At 47.9% G+C, this 24,567-nt stretch overlaps 1 protein-coding gene across 23 annotated transcripts; it reads right to left on the bottom strand.

Moving 5' to 3' along the window:
- Positions 1-1,784: 1,784 nt before the first annotated feature.
- On the bottom strand, positions 1,785-17,449 carry LOC122363673 (troponin T-like). 23 transcript variants are annotated; one of them, XM_043333240.1, is made up of 18 exons: positions 17,308-17,408; positions 15,842-15,880; positions 15,532-15,546; positions 14,731-14,778; positions 13,791-13,805; positions 12,906-12,936; positions 12,605-12,733; positions 12,119-12,334; positions 11,732-11,839; positions 11,486-11,599; positions 10,730-10,800; positions 8,882-8,903; positions 8,375-8,455; positions 6,983-7,061; positions 5,541-5,656; positions 4,815-4,829; positions 2,986-3,083; positions 1,785-2,253 (listed from the first exon to the last, which is right to left on the bottom strand). In XM_043333240.1, the coding sequence occupies exons 2-17, from the start codon at positions 15,859-15,861 to the stop codon at positions 2,997-2,999; spliced, it is 1,167 nt and encodes a 388-aa protein (XP_043189175.1). In that variant the 5' UTR covers positions 15,862-15,880; positions 17,308-17,408; the 3' UTR covers positions 1,785-2,253; positions 2,986-2,996. The 23 variants fall into 23 exon arrangements, 22 of the variants coding, with proteins under 22 accessions (XP_043189175.1, XP_043189181.1, XP_043189190.1 ...); XM_043333246.1 differs by lacking the exon at positions 6,983-7,061 and adding an exon at positions 6,405-6,483; XM_043333255.1 differs by lacking the exon at positions 8,375-8,455 and adding an exon at positions 8,042-8,122.
- Positions 17,450-24,567: the final 7,118 nt, after the last annotated feature.

The following is a 24,567-nucleotide window of genomic DNA, read 5'->3' as shown; positions in this document are numbered from 1 at the left end:
ATCGCCGTCCAGTAGGTAGGCTGTGCCGCAAGACAGTCGTGCCGTGCGGGACAGTCTATCAACTACCATGCGTTTAGCTCTGAGATTCAGTGCCAGTCGTGCCTATAGTCTCCCTTGACGCCTATAGTCTCCCTCTCCCTTGACGCTGAGCTGATTTTCTTCGTGCATGGGTTTGTGTCTCGATGTTCTGCAGATTCTAGGTTGATTATATTTGGTTTCACCAAAGTCGAGTGCGATCAAACGGTCATCGTTTCCGTTTACCATTCTGAAATACGTTCACATGACATATGCACACTTGCTGATGAAGGTTGTGGTGAGCATAGACCCGGGAACAGGGGGGGGGGGGCAGCGGGGGCGCTTGCCCCCCCCCCCCCCAACTTGAGAGCCGAGGGGGCGGCGCCCCCTCAACATTGAGGCAGCGATAAAAGATCTTTCCTCCCTTTTCCGGACTTTTTTCCTTCTTGTTTCCTTCATACATCTACGCATCAGCACATGGCATTTTCCTTGCCATCTGAATGGTTTCTGCTGATACAGTAGGTATCGATTTGACAACATCTGCTATTGACTATTGTCATCCCGCTTTGACTTGGGTCTGATCGTGGCCATAAGTTTGGCAGGCCAGATTTTATACTGCACCAGCGCGGCGTCCAGCTTGAGTCAACTTTGAGAAATACATAACGTACAACGGTGGTAAAATCGTTGCTATTATAGGTATAACACAGTTTACCCGCTCCGGATGTGATGGAGGGGTGTGGGGCAATGAGTGCACTGACGTGGCGCCCTCGGAGGGCCGGTATGGGATTAAAGCTCAGCGACACTAAGGGCTTGTGTGGTGCCTTCGGTTATCGGTAGCACCCTCAGAATCACCGGCGTAGGGCCCTCAGAGCCACCGGTAAGGGGCCTTTAGAGGCACTGGTGTGGGGCCGCCATGCAGGTGCCGGTGTGGGCGCTCAGAGGTGCTAGTGTGATTCTCTCAGAGGCGCCGATGAGGGTCCTTACAAGTTACAGGCGTTCCTGTGGATCCTATAGACGCTGGTGTGGGGCCGTTACAGACGGGTGTGGGGCCTTTAGTGCTGCTGACGCGAACTCTCTACAAGCCGGCAGGGAGTCTCCGTGACCGGCAAGGGGACCTTACGCCGGCAGAAGAAGTCCTGTGGGGTCCTTAGAGACAGGCCCTCATAGGCGCCGACGAGGGCCCCACAGTTGCCGTTATGGGGCCCTCAGAAAATTAAGTGTGGGACCATCACAGGCGAGAAATGCCCCTAGAACTGGCACCTCATAGGCCGGTAAGACCTCTCAGAGGCCAGTAACGGGCCTTTGGAGATCACCGAGGTGTCCTTAAAAGCCGCAAGAGGCCCTCAGACGCCGGCGTCGGACCCTTATGGAGATCTTAGTATGGCTATTTAGGGCCCATGAGGTGCTCTGACGAGCCTCATGGGGCCCTTCTGAGTAGAAATATGGCCATCGTTAACCCTCAGCGGTCAAATGGCGCCGCAGGGCCCCTCGGACCCGAGGGTCCCCTTTATCCCGATGGGGGGGGGGGTACGTGTCCCCTTAGACCCCTAGCTACGCCACTGTTTCATATGCATCATGTCAGGTATTTTAGGCTAACCCCCCCCCCCCCCCAACTTGAAAATCGTTCCCGGGCCCCTGGTGGTGAGTGAGCTTTTATTTAGCGATTGATTCGTATGAAAGCGAGATTGCTGCTTCATCAGTTTGCGTCTTTTTCTATCTTCACTGCCTTTCATCCCACCACATCCCCAGCACCAAACAGACAGCCCGTATCCCGTACCGAGATGTGTATTGATGGCAATCACCAAGTCCGCGGCGGCTGGAGCTCGTGCGGGGTCCTGGGGCGCCCGGGCGCTGCCCAGGCTGCCTCTCCGGTGACCGGGCGGGCCGGGCCGGGGCGCAGAACGGTGGCTGGGTCCCGCCGCGCGCTGGCCCCACCCACCCGGGTGACCTGACCTCACACGTGACCGACAGACCGGTGTTACACGGGCCGCACGCCACGCCCGCCCGTTGGCGCATGAGTATGAATTTCGGTGTGTTTCCGGCACTGGATGAGCTGAGAGCCGGGATAGGGTCGCCGCGGTGACACGGAGCCGGCCTGTGACGTCACTGGGTCGATTTGATGACGTCAGTGGATCGGCCGCCGCGGCGCCCGCGACGAGAAGGCAGTAGCAGGAGTTACGTTGAAGTTGACATGGAGACACGGTTGAGCGACAATGGTACACAGACTTGAAGCATACGCTGCGAAAGAAGAGCTCCTGTCAATTCCTGTTCCGCATGCATCAGTAGCAATATGTGTGTTTTTTGGTTAAAATGAGCGAAGAGTAGCGAGCGACTTTCATCAGAGCATTGTTACGAGGTTTACGGGATCGTTCAAAAATGGAAACAAAACTGCATTTTCGTCAATTTAGAATGGCAATGTTCAATGAATTGCAATGCATATGTTGTACAGTCCTCAGCAGACTGCGTGGTAGGTATTCTTTTTTCGACAAAACCGATAATAGCTCAAAGGCTATGTTATCAGTCGGTCGGAACTCACTGCAAATAGATGCTCCATGCTCCACTCCTTCGAATGGGTCTATCACTAAACAAAGTATACGTCTTGTGTGGCAGCAAAATGCAAAAGTTTGTTTTGGGGGCAAATATAAACTTCTGGGTTTTGTTGCCAAACTTGATGGAAAATGAACACGATGACAATGCCAGTCTAAGGTGCGGAGTCTCGCGCGTCTTGCTGTTACGATTTTTGAGTGACCGATAGCATAGTATTCGCGTTATTCTTTGTTTTATCGAAAAAAGAATACCTACCACGCAGTTTGCAGAGGGCTGTACCTCTTCATTTTAAGTACGATTTTTGTTATCTTCCCTGAAGGTAGTAGGATCAGCTCAGAGATACATTTTTTTTACATATTATTTGAAAAACTCCGAAATAAACAAATGAAGTGCGTGAGTGATGTGCACGCTAGTGCCAACTACCTGGGTTGAATTTATTCCTCTTCTTCCTCTTCCTCCTCCTCTTCTTCCTCTTCTTCTTCCTCCTCTTCCTCCTCCTCTTCCTCCTCTTCTTCCTCTTCCTGCAATTCCACAAAAGTAGGTATTGTGAGTCTTCCTTAGCACGAAATAATCGGGATGCACTGATGCAAATGATATTGGATATCAGAGAGATATGATGTTCGAATTTAGGATATTCGGTGATGTTGCTAGTTAGTAGCTGTACCTAGCAACGTCTTCAAAGTTCTACAACGAAAGCATATTGATCAAATGCACCAGTTTTCACTCGATATAAATATCTGTCAGTTTGTCATGGAGCTAAAACGAATAATGAAATTAAATACAGGTAACACGGCCAGCATTGAAGTAGGTAAAGATGTTAAGATGAAGTTAAGTTAACCCGCGCACCGACGGGGGGGGCGGATATCCGCCCCCCCCCCCTGAGGTTTTTCGCGGATAGCGGGAAAACCGCGGCGCGTAGCGCCGCGAAATTTGGTATGACTATTCTCTCATCAATTTTACACATGGTGTGCAAGTTTGAACCTCCTAACTTTTAAGGTCAGGTCACCAGGTCACTTTGAATGACCCAACCTCAAGTCACTTTTTTGCAACTTTGTCACCGTGCCAGAGCTACAGTAGATGTCGGAGGCCTTTGAAAGTCGCAGGATGTTATTAGGTCATTAGTAGCTACAATTTGTATATCTCGGAATTTTGATGTCGGTGACCTAAGGTCAGGTCAATTTCGCGACCTCCCCATTATAAGTCAATGGGGGAAAAATCAACTCCCTGTTTTTACCACTAAAACGGGTCGGAATGGCCCCATATACCATACATGACTTCACATACGATCAACCTTCACTACCTTGAGGTCTGTTTTGCTGTTGGGCAGCTGTGAGGTCATGTGACGTCATCAAAGGTCACCAAAGGTTTTTTGCCAATAACTCCTTACAGGAACAAGATACAGCCGCGCGGATGGTCTCATTGTGTTCAGCTCGTCAAGACGCATCGAATGATATACATGATGACCTCGAGGTCACGTGACCTGAGGTCAACCTTTGACCTTGACCTTTCGAGGTCAACATATATATCATTCGATGCGGATAGACGAGAGGATCACGATGATGCCCTTAGTTTGTTCCTATCTTGACTACTTCGAAAGTTATTCGAGAAAAACCCTCTCCATATCTAGCGCCGCCATTTTGACTTTTTCGACCCCTGTGACGTCATCTTTGACCTGACCTGAAAATGACCTTAGTAAAAATTGTAGACCTTGTCCGTGCGTATCCGATGCCGTTTACCGCTTGTCGCTATCTTGCTTCGTTCTCGAGATCTCAGGGGGGGGCGGTCATCCGCCCCCCCCCCCCCCGTCGGTACTAAGTTGGCGCAGACCCCCGTCGGTGCGCGGGTTAAGGTAAAGATGAAGTTGAGCTCGATTAGTGTGAAATGAACGAGCGTTAACGAGTCACGGAGAGAGATAGAAAATAATAAAACACAAGACAGAGCAAATCAAAGCAAAGAAAACAGTCGCATCACGTATAAATAAAATATAACAAACCAACGTAGCTGACCAGCATGTACCTCTCAAGCATTAGTTGAACGTGTCACCAATGATATAAGCACAATCAAACCCACGACTCGATGATGTCACCGAATGTTTTCGGACAGTGCTGTAGCCTGTACTGTAAATGTTAGTGAAAGCTGTTACAACTTTAATATATTGAGATAACTGTCATCGTTAGAAGATCAAAACCGAAGTGATTAGCATGTGCCAGCAGTATTTAAGTGTCAGTTATGAATGAGTCAACCAGACTTACGGCCGGCGCTTCGAGCTGAAAGAAAAACAATGAATCATTGTCAATCATATGATTATGTTTTTTTTTCTAGATGACGACAATAGTAGAGGTGGGCAAACTATCAGGGACATCTATCTAGTATTTATCCAAGTCTACCAAGGCGGGTGCAAAACTATTTCTAGCATTCGTACAATAAGATCTAAGAAATAATCCCTTCCTTTCTTATATGTGCACAAACAATAAGGGCAAAAAGGACGACTTTTTACTGCTACAACAAAAGAACAACGTTCTGGATTCTAAATATAGGCTAAAGTGTCTACATCACTAGTAATATGGACACCTGGGCAGTTCTCTCTCTCTCTCTCTCTCTCTCTCTCTCTCTCTCTCTCTCTCTCTCTCTCTCTCTCTCTCTCTCTCTCTCTCTCTCTCTCTCTCTCTCTCTCTCTCTCTCTCACTCTCTCTCTCTCTCTCTCACTCTCTCTCTCTCTCTCTCTCTCTCTCTCTCTCTCTCTTTCTATCTATTTATGTATTATATATACATCTATCTTTTCTTCCTCTCTTCATACGCGATCCATGCCATTTGCAGTTATCCCGCCATGCATCCGACCCCTCCGACCAGCCCTTGGTGACTGACTGACTGACTGACTGACTGACTGACTGACTGACTGACTGACTGACTGACTGACTGACTGACTGACTGACTGACTGACTGACTGACTGACTGACTGACTGAGCGCCCGCTCTCACCTCCTCCGGCTCGTCGGCCGGCGGCGCCATTTCCTCCTCCTTCTCCTCCTCCTCAGGAGTTTCAGGATCGTCGGTCTTCTTACCGGGTCGCTCGCCGAACCACTTTGGCAGCCGCGCTGGGCCACAGGGCACACAGGTCACACACCGGGCGCGGCCAGCCGACCCCATCAGTCCGATATTTCTTTATGACCGAGTCTGGTGCAGTTATTTACCACCGCTTTGACATTCAAGACGTCTTAGAGCAGTAGCGGCGGAACACCTTCAATTAAGGGGGGGGGGGGCACTGCCGACTTTTGGTCCCATTCTTTCCATGCAGCGCCTATAGGGCTAATGTTAAAATGCCAAAATTAAAGGGGGGCACGGTGCCCCGGTGCCCTCCCTGTTCCGCCGCCTATGTCTTAGAGGGTCTTTGTGTTGGTGTAAAAACGCCGTTACAACATTTTTTTTTCATTTGGACCGGCCACCAGTGCCGCGCGGATTAAATTAATTATAATAACGAAGGACAGATCCAGAAATCAACCGAGATACAATGGTTGCCGTCTTTGTTATCTCTTTCTAACGGTAGGATGTCATGGAAGGCGTGTTTGCCGAAATTTAAAACTGACAGAGCAGTTTTGCCCGTCTGGATCTGTCCTTGGTTTCAACGTTTCAACGACGAGAGTGAGACACTGCACCTGCATGTGCTGATAAGCAGTAAAAACCATGCCAGCTGCATGCACCACCGTCTTCACGAATGTTTCAACATAGTCGGAGACAATAATACAAAGCCATATAAATTACGAGTGTATGTATATGTCATGCTCTGTGCTGTATGCACAGCCCATCGGAGCTCCCGCAGCTTCCGGCTCGTTGTTGGTAGCTTACTCTTTGCCCGATCACCGAAGTCCTTCAATCGGACGGTCCATATTTTGTCCTGTTCTTCCTTCTCCTTAGCTTCAAAGCCCTGTCAATCACATACAGCCCTCTACATTACTACGGAGCTACCGTAAAATAAACATGCGGTGAACGAAATAAAGTTAGCTGATGTCTCGTCGTTTTCTTTGGGGATATAGGGTGGGAAGGACGTGCCATTCAATGGCCCATGCAGAGAACCATTCCGCACAAATAGGATCGTCTTCTGCTCTAGATAATCGGGTACTATATGGTTAACGTAGTCATGGAGACCGTTTCTTTCTTCATTGTATTTGCTTTTTTTCATGGAAATAAGACGTCAGTTGTAAATGGTAAATGGGACCAATGAGGCGAAGAGAAGTTTTCTTTTTCAATGAGGAAAGTAACACGTCCCATGTGATGATGGCTGCATTCTGTGACGATCTATATCACGAGGCCGGGTGGGGTCGGGTGCGGCTACCGCTACAGTGTTGTCCACCTATGGGCGACCGGTCCGGCGGCGGCCTCATGCGGTGGCGGCCCGCCGGACCGGTCCGACAGAGGACACTCACTCTTGGGACGCTTGCCCCATTCGTCAGCCTTTTCCTCCCAGAGCTTATCGTTCTGCTCGGAGAACAACACAGTCCAGCCCTGTCGACACGTTGCTAGTGTCATCCGCCCGTCAGTCCGGTCGCGGAACCACTTACGAAGCGTCTCAAGAAATCCACGGCAATTTTAGACAGGTGTTAGACACGTCAGGCCTTCGCAAAGAGCGCGGTGTTTTTAGAGACACGAAGCATATGCGTGTTTGTCAAGCAAAATCAGTCAATGTGCATAGATATGCGCTATCTTGATCAAACCCGTATCGCTGGAGCAAACCTTGGACTCGATAAATAGCATTTTGGAGTTGTATCATGAAAATATCCGAGGAATTCATTCATTAGTATGAAGGTATAGGTACCAATAACATCGGTTTACTTAGTCCGTGCATTTACTTATGGTAGGTATAGGTGCGTTTCTTTATGCTTAAATGTCTTCTATACCTATGTGTTAGTGCACTATGAATATATGAAATAAAACATGACAGTCACAGTGCTTAAGCAGTGATATCATGCAGTCACATCTAAGCTTTACACCGAAAACCAAGCGACTGGACATCATTACAAGTAGTTAGTTCATACATGTCACAAAAAAGACGCAAAGTCTCGACGAGGACCACGGCGCACAGACTCAAGTGTACGCATGTATCATATTTAGAAGGCTGACCTCAAAAATATTACTTTAATAAAAAAAACAGTTTCAAGTAAGTAATGGATTTAATTATAAGCTTTTCTAGGTGGACTTGTATATGTTTTAGGCACAATAAAATTGATACATTGAACAGCATTAACAACATCATTGCTTTCAAGCAAAGCAAACCTCGAGGGAAATGCATGCTAGTTTCCACATGATTAGCTGTACCAAAACTGCTTATTAAATACCACTAATAAATGTAACGCAGTAAATAAATATAACAAGGAAACCGTTCGTAGTATAGAAATAAAGCTGTTTGCAAATGTCGAACATTTAGTGTCCGATAAATATGCCGTAAGCATATTGGATAGAGATGCACGAGCCTGGCGCCAACTTACGCCGTTGAAGAGGTTCATCTTATCGCCATACGAGCGATGGTCGATGGTCCTCTCAAACTTGGACGCCACTCGGATCTTGGGCTAGAACACAGCACCACACTGCCAGTCAGCATGCTGGCCTGACGACCCCTAACGACTACCTACCCTGGAACGATAGACTCCCGCCGACTACCGGGCGCGATAGACTCCTAGCTACCACCCGGACTACTGACTGCTCCTCACTGCGATCCGTGCGGTTCTGAACTGCGACTACACTCACGAACCGCTGCCTACGACTTCTGCAAAGGGTGTACGGCTACTCCAGCACAAACGCCTTCCGGTAACTCCACTCACACCATCGAACAGATGGGTTTTCTCGGAGAATGTGCGCCTATCAACCTGCCGCTCAAACTTGGACGCCAAACGCACTTTGGGCTGAAACGTCCACGAACACGTGTCTCTAAACAATGTCGGAATGTGTGGGATGGCTTAAATGAATTGTCTTTCTATATTAGTTTACCTTCATCAATTTAAGCAAGATAACGTGTTAAAGATAAGTAAAGTACACGACATGGCACCCAATCGGATTATTTACACAGTTTAAAAATTCAATCATCTAAAATAGTTTTGTTGGGCTAATCCTACTCGAATTGATACCCATGGCCCGACACATTCAAAACAGCAAAGATGATTTATCCAGTGGTAATATTAAAATGATAGGCTTAGAATAATAGGAATGATAGGCTAACTCGAGGTCTATGATCTTAGTTATGCCGGGCAATCACGCCCACAAATATAATTCCTGGAAAACAGCTGATGTTTAAATACGTCAAACACATAGGAAAAGTGAAAATAACTTACCGGGTGCTTGCCGGTCAGGGCCCTGCGAAAATGTTCGATGTGTCAGTCACCATTTCCAAAACAAATCGGCCTGGTAGATTCGAGCACGCATTGCACCGTACTTTTTGCATGCTGAGTGACGGCTTTGTACATTCTTTATTTGTTTAAAACATTCATAAACAATTATAAAATCGTCCAAAGATGTACTAGCTCGATATTTGAGCTATATTTCGAACAAGAACCCTCTATATCTGAAATCCTATGAATTATAACCATGTGTGGCAAACAACGTTTCTAATACGAAGAAGTTTTTTGCGAAGTAGACGCTGAACACTATTGATTGATGAGTTCAAAATGTGCCGATGGCGCACAGAGTACGGGTACTCACTGGAGGCCGGCAGAACCATGTGCCCACCTCTAAGACGCACGGAGGACGAGTGTGCTCCCACTCGCTGTCTTGTCACAGCTAGGGATGGACGAGACGGGCAGGGTGGGTTAGGCGGACGGCCCTTCCCAGATGCAAAACACCATGCACTAACGCTATATAAGAATGGACTGCACGGGGAGCTACACTTAGTTGCATTCCGACTCACTGGACAGAGGTTACGGCACTGTACTACCGCTAAGACGGGGAGACAAACCACTATGATAACTCTAAACTCTACACTGATGTGAGCAGCTGCGTTTCTTTAGTCAGTCAACTAAACCACATGCCTCCCGTTGCGGTTTTGTGGTGTCAATGGGCTTCTCTACTATCCAACAAGTCAGCTGGCAACTTCCTGGCTTTGTAGCTCACTAAATATCTGCAAGGGTAGCATGCCTTCAGACTGATTATTTTGTGAGCACATTATTCTTTCGAATATTAGAAAATAAAAGATGGAGTGAGAAACAGCCGGTTCCAAGGACAAACGAGACCAAGGACAAATCAATCGTCCAAAAGAAATAAAACTGGCGTAAACTAAAAACAAAATTTCAGTAGCTAGGCGCAGCCGACCCCACTGCATGTCAAGGGTGATGAGAATCGTGCCAACCAAAATGAACTGAATTTAAAAGGGTGTCTACTGGTCTAGTTACTCCGGCTGTGACGCAGAACCAATGCGTGCCGATCGGCCGAGAGGACTTACTCGGGATCGAGCCCCTTCTTAAGGGCTTTGTGTCGCAGCTGCTGCTTTTGTCGCTCTTTGAGCTCTTTAAGCTACAGAACAGAAACACTGCAATAGTGTCTACCGCTTGGCACACGACAGTCTAGCGCAGACAGCCTAGCATACATGGTGGCCGCGCCTACGAAGGCGCCGGCCCTGTTCCCGCGGCCCCAGCGCGACCACGGCCACATTCGGTGGATTGCCGAGCCCCCCGGTAGCACACCGCACTACCGCAGTCTCCTGTCAGAGACGCAGTGGGAGCGAGTGCCACACCTCCCACTGTTTCACAAGCTAACACTGAAGACAACCGGAGGCGGCCGGGGGCGGCGCAGGCTTCCGCGCGGCTGCTCTGCCCGGAAATTTGGTCTGGTCTGACAGCAGCGCTGCCCGGGTCTGGTCTGACAGACCGCTCTGGCCACCATTGTGAGTTGTGACCAACGAGGCGCTCAAGTGCACCCAACATGCACCAGCAATTTTCAAGTTTTATAGACATGTGTACCGAAATCCACTTCTAAATCAGCATTAACTATTTTGGTCTAATGTCACACAAAACACGCACTGAATACTGAAAGCACGACTGGTCGGCTCTGCGAAATACACGATTGTTCTACATGTGTGTCACTCCGGGTACGGGAGCAGCGTAGCTGAAGCCTGGGCATATCCCCCGAACCGCTCTACCGTCTAGACGCCAAGCGCGCGTGCGATATAGATCATATGGGCTGCTTACTCAGGATCCAAACCCAATTTAATGGCTTTCTGTTTGTTCTGTTGTCTCTGCCTCTCTTTGAGCTCTTTCAGCTGCAATGATTCAGGTAGAGCTAAAATGTTATTTGAGAAGATTTAAATAAACGTAAGTGAACAGCACAATGTGTTGTGACGAATGATTGTTCGTGTAACAATATGAAACAATCATTGAAATATGAATTAAATTGATTTTTCAAAACTAAATATGAATGGTTAATTGTATGGGAGGAAGAGATTTACGATGAAAGCTATTGTAAGCTTGTTTCGGGTTGCAATGTACACGTGTGCTTGGCGTTCTGTAAAGTAATACGTTACATTTAATGAAAATGTAATGCGAAATGGTGTGGTTGGCGAATGTACCCACCTGAAGGAACCCTTACAAACACCCAGCCTTGTAAATGTAAACAAGAGACAGCATGACACGACATTCATACACTCACATTTCCATTTGGCCGCCTAACTAGCATCGATTACGTTGATAGAAAGATGCATAGGTATCAGTAGGACGAGCTGGATATGTGTGTCTAGATCATTGTCCTTTACAAAATAAACGGCAAAATAGCCCCAGAGCGCTTACAAGATTAAGCTTTTTATCGGCAAAGGACCCATTGAAAAAAAAAAACAATTGGAATGTAATTTTCTATCAATAATCAATTATCATTATTTGAATATCCCAATGAACGTCAAAGCCATATAGAGCAGCGAGCTCTGTGTCATCTCCGCCGGCGGCTATACGTACGTCGTAGTCCTGCCTCTTCTGGCGCTCCTCCAGGTCGTACTTCTCCGTCTCCAGCTTCACGATCTGGTTCCACATGTCCTCCGCCTTCTTCTTCAGCGCCTCGAGACCGAGACCCTTCACGGAAATAGGATAAGACGAGTCAGTGAACCAGCATTCACAGTGTCAGCATCTCAGCATCTTGGGCGGTGTCAAAATGTCATGTAGGTAAATCAATAAAAAGTCAAGAGTGTGATGTGGAGCACTTACATCGACTTTGAGAGGCTGGATGCGAATGCTGAGGGCAATCTTCTTCTCCTCTGCCAGCTGCTCCTTGGTCTTGCTGATCTCGTTCTTGGCAGCCTGGATGTTGGACAGCTGAAAACACGAGATGATTCGTGTCGGATCGTTGTTTGTGATTTATTTATCACACACACATAACAAATTGTGGTTGGAAAGCTACCATGCAACTGACGCCAAAGTAAGCAAAGGCAGAGCTCCGATAAAGCAAGAACAGCCGAATCGTTGATTTTTGTGCGTTTGAATGTCGACAAAATAATGATGCGGCTCCCCTTGAATTTCACATCCGATTCACACAGCCTGGGCTATCCCGTCAAACGCTAAGTTCTGCCACCAGTCCGTGACCTTTTAACTCACCTTATCGTCCTTCTTGCCGACCTTGAAGTTGGCCTTTCCTCCGGCGGCGGCCTTCTGCGCCTGGGCCAGCGCCTGCCTCTTCTTCTCGGCCTCCTCCAGCCGGCGCTTCTTCTCCTCCTGCTCGCGCTGTTTCTTCTCCTGCTCCTCGCGGTAGCGGCGCTCATCCTCGGCCTTCTTGGCCTCGGCCAGGCGCTTCTCCTCCTCGGCGCGCAGGACCTGGCAATGTCCGTACACAATGGCGTGTTACACGTCTAGGAGTGCATGTAACTACTGGTGGTGGCGCGGCAATGCTGCCTACATCAAAATGTGAGCTTGATAATGCCATACGCCTTGTGTTTATAAATTGCGCTTTAGGAAATCAATCGCATGGGATCAAGTCATACCTATCCGTTATCAAGTAAACGAACAACCGCTCTTCGGCGCCTTAAATCGTGTCACTAGTCGCTACATGATTAAGACTCACACCACCGCAGCGACCAGGCTCACCTTGCGCTTGGCCTGCTTCTCCTTGAGCTTGTTGAGCTCCTCCTCCTCCTTGGCCCTCTGTTTGCGCCATTCCGCGATGTACTCCTTCAGCTGCTCGTCGAGCTCTGTGTTCTTCTTCTCCTGCCGCTGCTGCAAGGTCAAACGGTGGATTATGTCAGCAGGGTGGCCCGGGTTTCAGCCGAACTATGGGATGGGGGATGTCATGATAGATAATTTGACGGAAGCGTCTGAAGTTAAGCAACGTGCAGTATTATGAAATCTAAGCGATGACGCTATGTATAATATGGGTTGTTATGCTCACCGTGAAAATGTTCTCCTTCTTCTCTTCCTGCCTGAAAGTGAAACATGAACGGTAAAATTGGAAAATTGTACGCTGAGTAGTCATGCAATATATTCACACAACGATAAAACATATCAATTTTTATCACCGTACCCTGATGACGGCAAAGAAAATTGGAGACGATTTTATTCATACTGATGTTTAAAATGGAGCTTAGCGTATCCTCACTGTGACATTATTGTGCATATGTTCCTCAAAAGCCAACATCGAAACGCGCCAAAAATCGCCAAAAGTGGGCGTCCAACTGATGAAATACCGGAAAAAGACGAGAGTGTCTCATCAATTGTGACCCAGGTGAAATTAGTGCCAGATCAAACAGCGAAAGAATCATAGGACAGCCATTGGCAAAGCAAGGCAGCAACCGCACTGCGGAGAACAAGAAGAAGAACAATCGGAGTTTTTAATAGGCGAACGCACTGGCGGATCCGACCGGTAGATTATAAAGTATACATCCGGCAAAGTTGCGTCATGCACTGCAATGGACGCATTTTTGAAAAGCAGCAGTTTTGGAAGAGGCAAAATCCGTACCTACTGGATCCGCCAATGGGCGAAACACCCCACGCACTGTGTTATTAATTCCATATAATAAAGTAATATAATACGTTTACATACAAATAAATATTTGAGCAGACAATTCAACGCACACCGAACGACCATAAATCAAATATAGCTGAATGCAATGTATGTACGTGTAAATAAAATTCATTCTGCCTCATACTCGAAAAACAGTTGCGATTAATTAAGAAGTGTTTTTGATGAGAACAAAACTGTGTCAGTTGTAAAACAGCAAACGACACACAGAGAGTCAGCTGTATGTAACTCAAGAATCAGCTGAGGCTAACTTACTTTTGCGCCGGTGCCCTGTGAATAGATGGGGTAAACGTCACTACTTGGACACTCTATAAGGGAGGGCGATCTATTCTAATGCTATTCAATGGGTCTCTAACGGTGTCTGTATAAGTTCTAAGGTCCAAGCAGTAGCGCCTCTCGTGTTAGTTCAGTCTATGCAGCTTCCAAGCTTTGATCACAAAACTTGTGATCACTAGAAATATGGTGAAGCAATTGGGTGCATTGAAATAGGCGTATTTTAATAAAATGATAAAACAACTGGACAGAAAGCTAAGTAAGTGATAAGCTCAGCATTCTCTAAAGAAAATTTTGCATGTTGAAAAGTTATAGGCAGTGGTATATGGGCAAATTTTGTTAGGCTGGCGTCACTTTTTAGTCATAGTACGCAAGCACTTTTTAGCATTTACACCGTTTTACAATACTGTAATCGCTGTGGCATTTTGTGAGCGTGTAGTTTTCATCTATTTCCCATGCATTTTTTATGTAGATTACGTTGAGATTGCGGCTTTGGATCTGCATACATCATCAAGGTGAGGCAGCGCTAAGAACTTGTCTAGAATATAGACTAATATGAACGGTTTAAAGCTATTTATATGGTAGTGTTTACATAGTGTCTGTGCTATGAATTGTGTTATTTCTGTTGGGTGATCTGAGGTGTATGGGAATGTCTTATGATTTATTTGCTGGATAATTGAACGTTCTAAATTCTAATATTACTTAGATTATGTAATCAATGTCAGCGTTTAATGGTTTGCCTGCTTTCTTGCACACGACTGTTTTGTGACTCAAATGCATGAACAGAATATGTTTTTATGAATTTCACTACGCGTCATGTGACGACATTAGAAGCAGCTAGCGCTACCGCGGTTGACGGTGCAGTGCGGGACTGGCACACGGACGCATTCTCTAAGTATGCTGACTGCTGGAGTATACTTACTCTTCTTCCTTGGCCTCTGGGACCTCCTCCTCCTCCTCCTCCTCGCTGCTAAATACACGGGCAAACACAGCGCGGGGTCAGTCCAACTCTGTCCCGAGAGATGTCAGAGGGCCAATCAGCCACCAGAGTCACTGACATCTACGGGGTGGAGGTGGGATGGAGAAGTAGGAAAATGAGGCGTGGATGCAACAGATATGATTGTCTTTATTTCTATGACTTGTTCTGTTTTGAAAGGTGACGTAGAAGGGCTTTCGATTGTGATTTTTCAAAAACTTGTACCTAAGTCGTTCCTAATGAAGTTTGTGCAGTACGGTGGCATTGAAGTTTGAAACTGCTTCAAAGGTTTAAGATGATAAGAATAATTAAATTAAGGATTCAATAGTAGGACTTCTCTTTATGAATATTTACAGGACGACATTGAGGAAGGACTCTGGTTCTGAGGGCCAGTACGGTCGTGGGAAGGCACTACTACAGCTCCCCTAGCTGAGGGGCGTTGGCTATCCTCCACTGCAAGAAATCAATCCGATCTGCTGCACACTTCCATGGATACTCTACGCTAGGATCGCGCCCTTGGCCGGGCCTCCCATCGACTGCACTGTCGGGTCGGGCGCGGTGTCAGCGGCCACCTAAAGTGACCAACATACAATGCGTCCGGTGGCAAGCTACAGTGACCTACAGGGCCATAGGCACGGTCTCGGCGGAGGGCCGCGGAAGGTTACCCGCTGAGGGTTACCCAGGGTAGATTTACACCCGGCCGACTCTCCGGAGGGGAGTTACACCCCCTCTGGAGTGGATACTTACACCTCCTCCTCAGATCTGAAACAGACGGGGATGAAACGCCGGTGAAATACGTGCAAGCGTATTATTCTTCTCAAAGTGATGAACAAAATTAGATTCTGAAAGCACAGGTGGACAATAGCATAGCAGGATCTTCTAAACCTTGAAATGTGAACTACATGAGACGGTTACTTTCACGAGTTATTTCCACGAGAGAGTGCTTGAGAAAAAGAGCCATTTAATTATTTGATGCCAACGAGAGTCACCATAAATATCGCGTTAGAATATGCACGCGGTTATAAGTAGGTAAAAGCAAAAGGTCGTGGATACTTACGAGTATTCTTCGTCCGACATTTTGGTGTGTTTTAGTTACCTGGAATAAAAGACACAAATTAGAAGACCCAATGCTATTTGCATAAGTGCATGAATCCAAGAGCTCTGTTTGGTTGATCGCACACACTTTGCTGAGAAAGCAAAAGAAATCACATATAAACCAGTTTCCGTTGAAAAGAGATCGCTAGTATGCTATTGTGAAACGGCAAGACTTTTTTCAAGTGATTAAACATTTCAGCTAAAAAATAATTCTTGTGTGGGTCAGTTCGCCAAGAGATCTCGGGGCCGCCGATCCGCCCCATCAAAATGACGATGTATGTGACAGCACAAAAGCCTCAGTTGGTCTTCACTGGATATAAATCCCAGGCCAAGTCCCTCAACCGTCCAGCTCTTCAAAACGTTGCCAACAAAAGCGAACAGTTTGGAACTTTCCCAACTAACTATTTTGGACATGATGGATTGTCATCATTATGTCTTGCATTTAGCCATGAGTTGAATTGGCTTTACACGCACTGGTTACACAATAGCCGTTTTCACGACGGGTTATCTAGCGAATGCACCAAGCCTCACCAAATCTGCACCAAATCTCTTTTCAACAAATGTCTTAATGTAATGAATTTTTCAGTGTTTTACTTGAAAACAATGTCTGATGATTTGGAAAACCAAATATATAAGCGACTGAGCAACCCAATCTGATAACTTAAGAAACACAAGGAACCTTATTTGACCAAAATTGCACCAAATTTGCACCAAATGTGAACCAAATATGTACCAGATGGCTGCCGTGGAAAGGGTTAGCACTTACTTATTTATTTGTATTTTATCGCCCAAAGGAATTATTTGTCTATAAGCGCATAGTTGTTAATGACGGCCGTAAACTATAATCATGCGCAAAATATCCAAATAAATTTTCGCTAATTTGTGTCTCCCGGAAATACGAAACTACTTAAATATACCATTTACCATACTGTGACGCAGCGAGAAAAGCTTGCATGTACTCTGTACAAATTAAGTGAATTATATGCATTTGATAATCGACTGTCGCAGAAAAGAAGTTATGCACCCAATTTTCTTCATTTTTATTTGTCTTTTTCAAAATCACTTTAAAATTTACGAAAAAGTTTAATGTGTTTTATAAGAAGCAGCAAATTCTTTGGGTTACGTTCACACCAATGCAATTTCAAATGTATGTAGAGGACCGTTCAACAATATTTATCTGTTCAGCAGGTCGATTTACGATATGGTGACTCCTTGGCAGTCTCGTCACTGGTAATCACACGTCCACGGAGCCTGAACCTGTCTATTCACCGTTCGCAACTGACCGTGATTCTCATAACCCATCAAACCAACACTAAAACCTGGAGCACAAACACCTCGGGCTAAGTGAGCTCGCGGCGCGGGGCTGACGGGCTCGTAGCTGAGCTCGTAGCTCGGCGCGTCCGGCGGCGGCGGTTCACTTCAACTTACGGGCTCTCCGAGAGATCAGCCAGCCGAGTCGCGGTGCGGTGGTACGGGGGCACCCGGGCCGCGGACTGCGGCACCCCGCCCGGGCACCGGACGGCGCCGCCGCCTGGCCGGCCGCCAGCGACCAAACATAGCCGCGCTGACGGCTGTGCCAGCGTCACCCGGCGGCGGGCGGCGCGCGACACCGCCGGCGCACAGTGGGCCAGGCTCTTCAAAAAAGCGGAATTAAATCAATGAGCACAGCTGCGGTGCCAAAAATGATTCGTTATAGGGTAGAATATCATGCTAAAGCCGAATCCGATATCCATTTTCAAATTTGATTGGTTACGCTAGGTCACTGACCTATGACGTCATTATTTAATTTCTGCGCTGCACATATGCCTGGGACAGGCGGGCACTATGCCGCATTGGCCGCGCGTTTGTAGTCTTTTCGTGGTTTCAAGCGTTCAAACATGTGATATGATGTTGGTCCCATGCATTAGGGTGGGTGTATAGGTCACCTGAAGGTCAGGTCAGGTCATTGACCTTCGATGACCTCGGTTCACTTTTTCGAGTTTTACATGTTTCTGGGCTAGTTTTTGGAGCTGAATTCGAATTTAGGAACCATTTGAACATTTACGAAGTAGTTTTGGTGCCTTCGTAACATGTTACGAAGCTGTCAGAGGCGGGTTGACACCTACTACGAATACCCGGCAGGACCCATACTGGTTGACCTGACCTGAGCTGACCCGACCTGGCCTAAATGCATGAAGACATCATCTGTGATCAAAACTAACATGATATTCGTGATCAGCATCCCGAAAAACCCCTTAGCAGCCACACTATACGACGTTCTAACAGGTCCCGACTTTCGGCCATTGACCTGACCTCAGAGGTCACCATTTGACCTATGACCTTAAAACCGGGTACCGTTGGCTTTGTCTCGTGACGACCTACACGATGGTTTTTTCCGCGAGGCTCTAGCTCAATTAGGGGCCAAACGCGAGGAGGGTCGCATCCCCCTGTGCCGTCGAGGGATGCAAAACGGCCTATGCCGGCGAGGGTTAAACCCTTATTTGTCCATTTCGCGCAAAAATGCGCAAAATATTTGCATTGGGCAGCAAGCTATACACCTTGAGGAAAGTCAGGCAGCAAATATCTTCGTGTTGTTCGGTGCCGTTTTCTTTATATCCTTATATAAATTCATTGCGTCGTTGCACTACCACGGTTCCGAACAGGCTCTGTAAACCCCACCGCTACTAGTAAGCATGAAATAGTTCCCGGGAACTTGAGTACGAGAAACATGCGCAGAAATACCGGCTGTTTTTTTAAAGCTATTTTGTACGGAATAACTTTAATGATTTTACGCTGAGGGCTTTTGAATCGGGGGAACGGAATATGGTACACAGCAGTCCTTTCCATCTCCAGTCGGTAAGTCCTACTTTGCGACGTTATAGCATTATCTGCCTTGACATTGGGGAAAGCAAACTTGCTTATTCGGAAACTTTGGACATTTTTACAATACTCTATCCCATAATTACAGGAATTTCACCGAAGTTGATTTTCGACTTAATTCCGCTTTTTTGATGCGCCTGGCCCACTGTGCGGCGGCCCTCCACCGGCCCTCCACCGGCCCTCCGACCGTCAGAGGGAGGGGAGGGCGCTGTACGGTCAGGGCGCGCCAGGCCAAACGGGTCATGGTCCAAGTGTTGTGTCAAAGACAATGAAAAGGTCTGACTCGAACGTGTTGGAAAAGTATTACGCAATGAAATGTTTATTTATACATTTTATGTTTATGTACGTTTTATTCGAAAATGAGAATTATAGGTCGTACATTCACTTCCAACGGCGAAAAATAAAGCACGATTTTTCCCAACACTCAGGTTTCGTCTCTGACTTAAAGCTTCCGTCGACGGTCGTGGCAAATAAATGAATGAATAAATGAATTCTTCAGTTTCACGTGGTGAGGCATCTCGTGGAACGGTTCCAGGCTAGATGCCAATTTGGAAACCATGGGATCTAGAATTTCGCTTGGCAGAAGTTCCAATCATGTCATTTGAATCAAGAACATGCAATTTTTCATGTGAAGGCCGCATTACCACATCATGATAAACCTACTTAAACCTTTAAAATACTGGGAGTGTAAAACCAAGCATGACCAAGCGAAAACTTTTCAATATTAAATCTCAATTATCTCAATTTTCACAATTTCCTTGATATAGTGTCCTTAATCATCCTCGTTCCCAAGCTTACCTTTACCTACATCTTCGATGATAACCAGTGAACACTGTTACCTCTTCTACCCGTACTCTTGCCCCGGTCCTATACCGCACTTTTTCACCCTCACGCTACAATAAACAGAGTAGTGAGTACATCAACACGTTTAACACCGCCAAACACACTTGAGGTTACTACAAAACACACAGTCCCAAGTCACAGCAAGCAACGGCTGTCAGCCACCCCGCGCAGAACATTGTCCAAACATTGACACAGGCGTTTGTCCCGCGGTGCTCAGCCCCCTGAGCTCCGGGTGCCGGGTCGACGCGGGGTCTGATCCCCAACAACAACATAGTCGACGGCCCGCCGTGATGTGAGAGAAATCGGCCAAATGACAGTCCCATTCAGCGGCACCAATCGCTAATGTGTGCACGTAAACTACCAGTGAGGGCGAAATAATCAAACAACGCCTTGGGTTCGTTGACGCCTGACGTTAAGCTGTGCCGCAACGCCCAGTACAGGCCTTGCGGCACAGCATAACTTCAGGCGCCGACTACTAGTGCCATCTGGCGGAAGGAATCAGAGCTACCGGTGTTGGCCTGGCGCACGCTGGTCGCTCAATCTCTTGTCATTATTTAACCGATTACTGAAAGCTAGCAAAATAAAATGAGGACAAAATACAGTCATGTAACTTTCTTACGGCACATGTTCAGTTTCTTGTAGTTTATGAAGTCTCTCTCCGCTTGGCCATAGGCGGATCCAAAAATGCTGCCTTCGACGCTGCGGAGCGCATACCCCGAAAAAAATCTCCAAAACAAAAAAAAAAAAACTCCTCGGATTCGCAGACGGTGGAACGGGGAGGGCACCGGGGCACCGTGCCTCCCTTTGATTTTGGCATTTTAACATTAGCCCTATGGGCGTTGCATAGAAAGAATGGGACCAAAAGTCGGCAGTACCCCACCCCCCTTAATTGAACGTGTTCCGCGCTACTGCTCGGATTTCGATTCCTTATGCACTGCTGTGCAGTTTCAAGCAAGCTTCTATTCACAGTAGATGTTTACTTAGTACCTTTCTTTCTTTTCTAAAAAAAGAACGATAAAATTTAATCGATTTCCGGCGCTGCGTGAGCAATTGCCCCATATCCCCTTGCATTGCTAGTGCTCTCGGCTCCCTCTACAAAATACACAATATAAACCATTTTATAGCAATGTGGTGACCAGCAACAACCCGACAAAAACAAAACAAAAATGATTACCAACAATTGACTTTAGACTTTAAGGGCAATGTTAATGCATAAAATAATGATGAATTGACACGGATATTATTGTTAGTGATAAGTGATTTGTTTACTTAAGGGCTATTGTAATTCGTACACATTCCGTTAGCCGTTTTGAAAATAAGGTCATTTGTAAACGACAAGGACCCAGACAGACCGTTTACAAACAGCTCGAGTTTCTAAAAGGCCTGCAATATATAATACAATGAAATATTTGCTGAAAGTGTCGCAGCCTGCCGCGCCCAGTCTATAATTGCAGCCAGAACCAACAGATCCCCGCTGGTCACACACCACGCTCCTTGATATATGGCTGGCCGCGCGCCGACAGAGTCCAAACAGCTAACGGTCAGGTGCCGAAACCCATTCAGAAAACGGCATGCCAGCGGAAAATAAAAAGGTAGATTGCAGCTTTATAAGGAATATTAATCGCGTATTCCGCACACGAATATTTTGATGGTTCGAGTACGATAATACAGCCACTGTTATCTCTAAACGGTTTGATGGCGACTGGAAATTCGCAGTCACATCTTTTGTAACGAGTTTCTTCTCCACTCTATGTATGTATATCGGAAGTTTGTATTCTCGCACGTAGTAGCACCTCGGTTCAAAGGAGGAGGGTCGATGATTCGTTTACCTTACCCCACCCTCCCTCTCCCCACCCATCTCCCCGACAGAGGTTAGCACAAGCAGTGGGTGACCTACGACCCATCACCGCAGTGATCAGCCCACTCAGCTCAGCCAGGTGGAGGCCGTATGGCTCCAGCCGGCGGCCAGGCTTCGGCGGCGCCTTTGGTGTCACCTCGCTCCGATATACAGAACGGCCCACCTGGTCCACTGGGCTCCGTCGAGCCCCAACCCCGGCCCCGGCTCCGGCCTCGACAGCGGCGGTGGCGGCGTCTCGCACGCCTATTTCTGAATGTCTCTGGCCCTGTCACAGGTATGTTGGCACCCGCGTGCGTCCAAATGCCATACTCGCGGAGAGGTCCTCTGGCGGAGGGACTGGGGGCTGACGGATCATCCCTGACCGACTGACGCGGCGACTCAGATGATGAGGAATGAGATGACGTCGTTACCTCGGTCCCTGTGGTGTGTGGGTGGGATGTTTGCAGACATTCGGTAACTGGGGTGATCGTGTCCGGTAGTTGGCAGGCCTGGTTTGCAGCACCATCAGGTGTCACATAAGACAGGGCTAGAGCGTTTCTGTGACACTGGATGTCGCGACGCTTATTTTTATCCGGCGCTGCTGGCATGATGCTGTTGTTACAAGCATAGCGCTATCTTAGGCTGGCGACTTTTTCGTGTATTTTTAGCAGAAATTCTTGACAATGGTCAAATGAACTGAGCTTATTTTCGGAGAAATTGGTAAGATATGTACTACGTAGTCACAAAGCATTCATGGTCGGAATTTGACTGCTGGCTTTTGACCATACCTCCTTTTATATGTTCACGCTTTCATATGACCTTTGCTTTATATGACAACATAAATATATTAATGGATGAAAGTGTGAGGTGCCATGAATATTGGATAGGTCTCTCATTTCAGTAGCGTTTCATTTCAGCGCGCGTTTAATGCGTGCAAAAATGAATAAATTTGGGGTTGTTCCCGTTGGTTGTGCCATATGCTCAATGCTGATGCTAGCAGTCCTTCTCACATCTTTCTCAACGAGTCGCCATTAGACGTTGGGTGGTTTCTGTCTTTGGTTCGACTGTCACACAGTTGGGTGGCGCCGAGCCTGGGCGTGCCCCAAATACCGGCGACACTCACCGCCTTCACCGCCCGTCGCCACTGCCACCGCCGCCGCCGCAGACTTCAGGCGGTGACGGTTGACACCTGCCCCCCCCCCCCCAACTCTATAGCGTGCTATGAATTTGGTCTTTCATGCTTAAGAATATAACTATGCTGTTTGAGCCACTGCTCATGTGAGCTTCCCCGGAGCCACTGCTCCGTGGTCTGCCCCGAAATCCTGTCCGTCCGCAGACAGCAGTGCTCAGTGGGATTAACTGCTGCTTCTTTGGGTTATCCCTGATCCTTCAGTCCCACTGAGTCCACCGACGGCAGCCCTCAGCGGTTTGAGCTGCTGCTTCTTTGGATTATCCCGTATCCTGCAGTCCGAGTGAGTCCGCATACGGCAGCGCACACAAGCTGGCTGCTGCTCCTATGGGTTATCCCAGTCCCAGTGAGTCCACTGACGGCAACCATTCCCAGTGAGTCGGCGCTCAGCGGTTGGAGCTGCTGCTCCTATGGGCTATCCCAGTCCCAGTCCCAGTGAGTCGGCGCTCAGCGGTTGGAGCTGCTGCTCCTATGGGCTATCCCAGTCCCAGTCCCAGTGAGTCGGCGCTCAGCGGTTTGATCTGCTGCTCCTATGGTTTATCCCAGTCCCAGTCCCAGTGAGTCGGCGCTCAGCGGTTGGAGCTGCTGCTCCTATGGGCTTTCCCAGTCCCAGTCCCAGTGAGTCGGCGCTCAGCGGCTTGAGCTGCTGCCGGCTCGCGACACAATGACAGATGAGATGAGGAGCGGCGCGGTGCGCCAGCACAAACACGGCGCGTCCGCTGATCGGCCACTCAGTCAGCGCGTGAGCCCCCCTTCCTCCAGAGGGGGGGGGGTGATGGGGACCGCCCGCGGCGACCTAGTCCGGTCACGTGACCGGTGGTGATACCGAACTCCAGTGAGAGGCATTCGGCAGGCAAAGTAAATGTTTTGGGGGAATGTTGCAATATATTTCGTTGATTTTCAAGTGCAATCCTGGTCTCTGTAAAAATAATTATACATAAAATATCAAATTCAAAACATTCTGATCTGAAAATTATTAACTTCTTAATTGAACTAACTTCCGAGTGAAAGGAACATCACTCAGACAGTGTTAGACACCGATGATTATCAGACACCTTCCCGGGTGTTTGACCTCCGACTGGGCAGCGGTCACCCTGAGCTCTGTAAAGGTCAGGGGTCAGCGACAGGTGACACGGCGGATGGCCGGGTCGCCGCCGGCGTCATCCCTGTTTGATTTGGAGGCGGGCGGCGACAGTTAGCCCGGCTGCTGCCGCTGGAGGGCGGCCAGCCGGCAGGAGGACCGGCCCGCCTGTCACCGGCGCTCCCAGCTTCGGCACGAGCACGCGTCCGGCGCTTCAGATGACATGGGTCCGTGATTAGGGGGAATTTACGTCTCAGGCCGGGTCGTAGGATCAGTGTCAGCGTGTCCGATACGTTAGCGTCATTATGATTATTCAGAAAGCGAGACATGGACAGGATAGTGACATAGCGTTATGTATCCAGGCATCCACTTCCACACCGTGGATGACGTGGTCCGCAGGTTTGTTCTGTCCGGGTTAAGCATTTCGATGAGGTCCTCGCGAACCGTGGCGATCAGGCCCCGCCCGATAATTCGCCTCTGCCGCAAGTAAGTCGAACGCTAACAAAAATAAGCACGATTTGAAATAATCTCGATAGCTGGAGTGGCAGCACTTTTCAAGATCTTCCTTTTTAAAGCCGCCCGTCTCATTTCTCTCGATGATTTCATATCATATATGATACAAAGGAGTGAGCTGGCGGGCTGTGTGTTCAGTCCAGCTGTGCCACTGCTAACGACTCGTCATAGGAAAAAGTCGACTGGCGGCTCCCCGCGGCTTTGGAGATGACTGGAGTAGACGGCTGCCAACACCAACACCGAATGTGTCTCGACGAAGGCACTGGAGAGGTGTCGAGATCGTGACGAAGAGGGGTCGATGTGAATGTGATTCAATCCAGTATCGAATGATGGGGTCGTAAGCTCCATCATTCTGTCCCCATCGTA

The sequence above is a fragment of the Amphibalanus amphitrite genome, unplaced genomic scaffold (assembly GCF_019059575.1).
Source record: "Amphibalanus amphitrite isolate SeventyFive unplaced genomic scaffold, NRLGWU_Aamphi_draft 000026F_arrow, whole genome shotgun sequence".
Taxonomy (NCBI): Eukaryota; Metazoa; Arthropoda; class Thecostraca; order Balanomorpha; family Balanidae; genus Amphibalanus; species Amphibalanus amphitrite.
The sequence above is the reverse complement of the archived record's forward strand: the minus strand, read 5'-3'. Positions and strand labels throughout refer to the sequence as shown.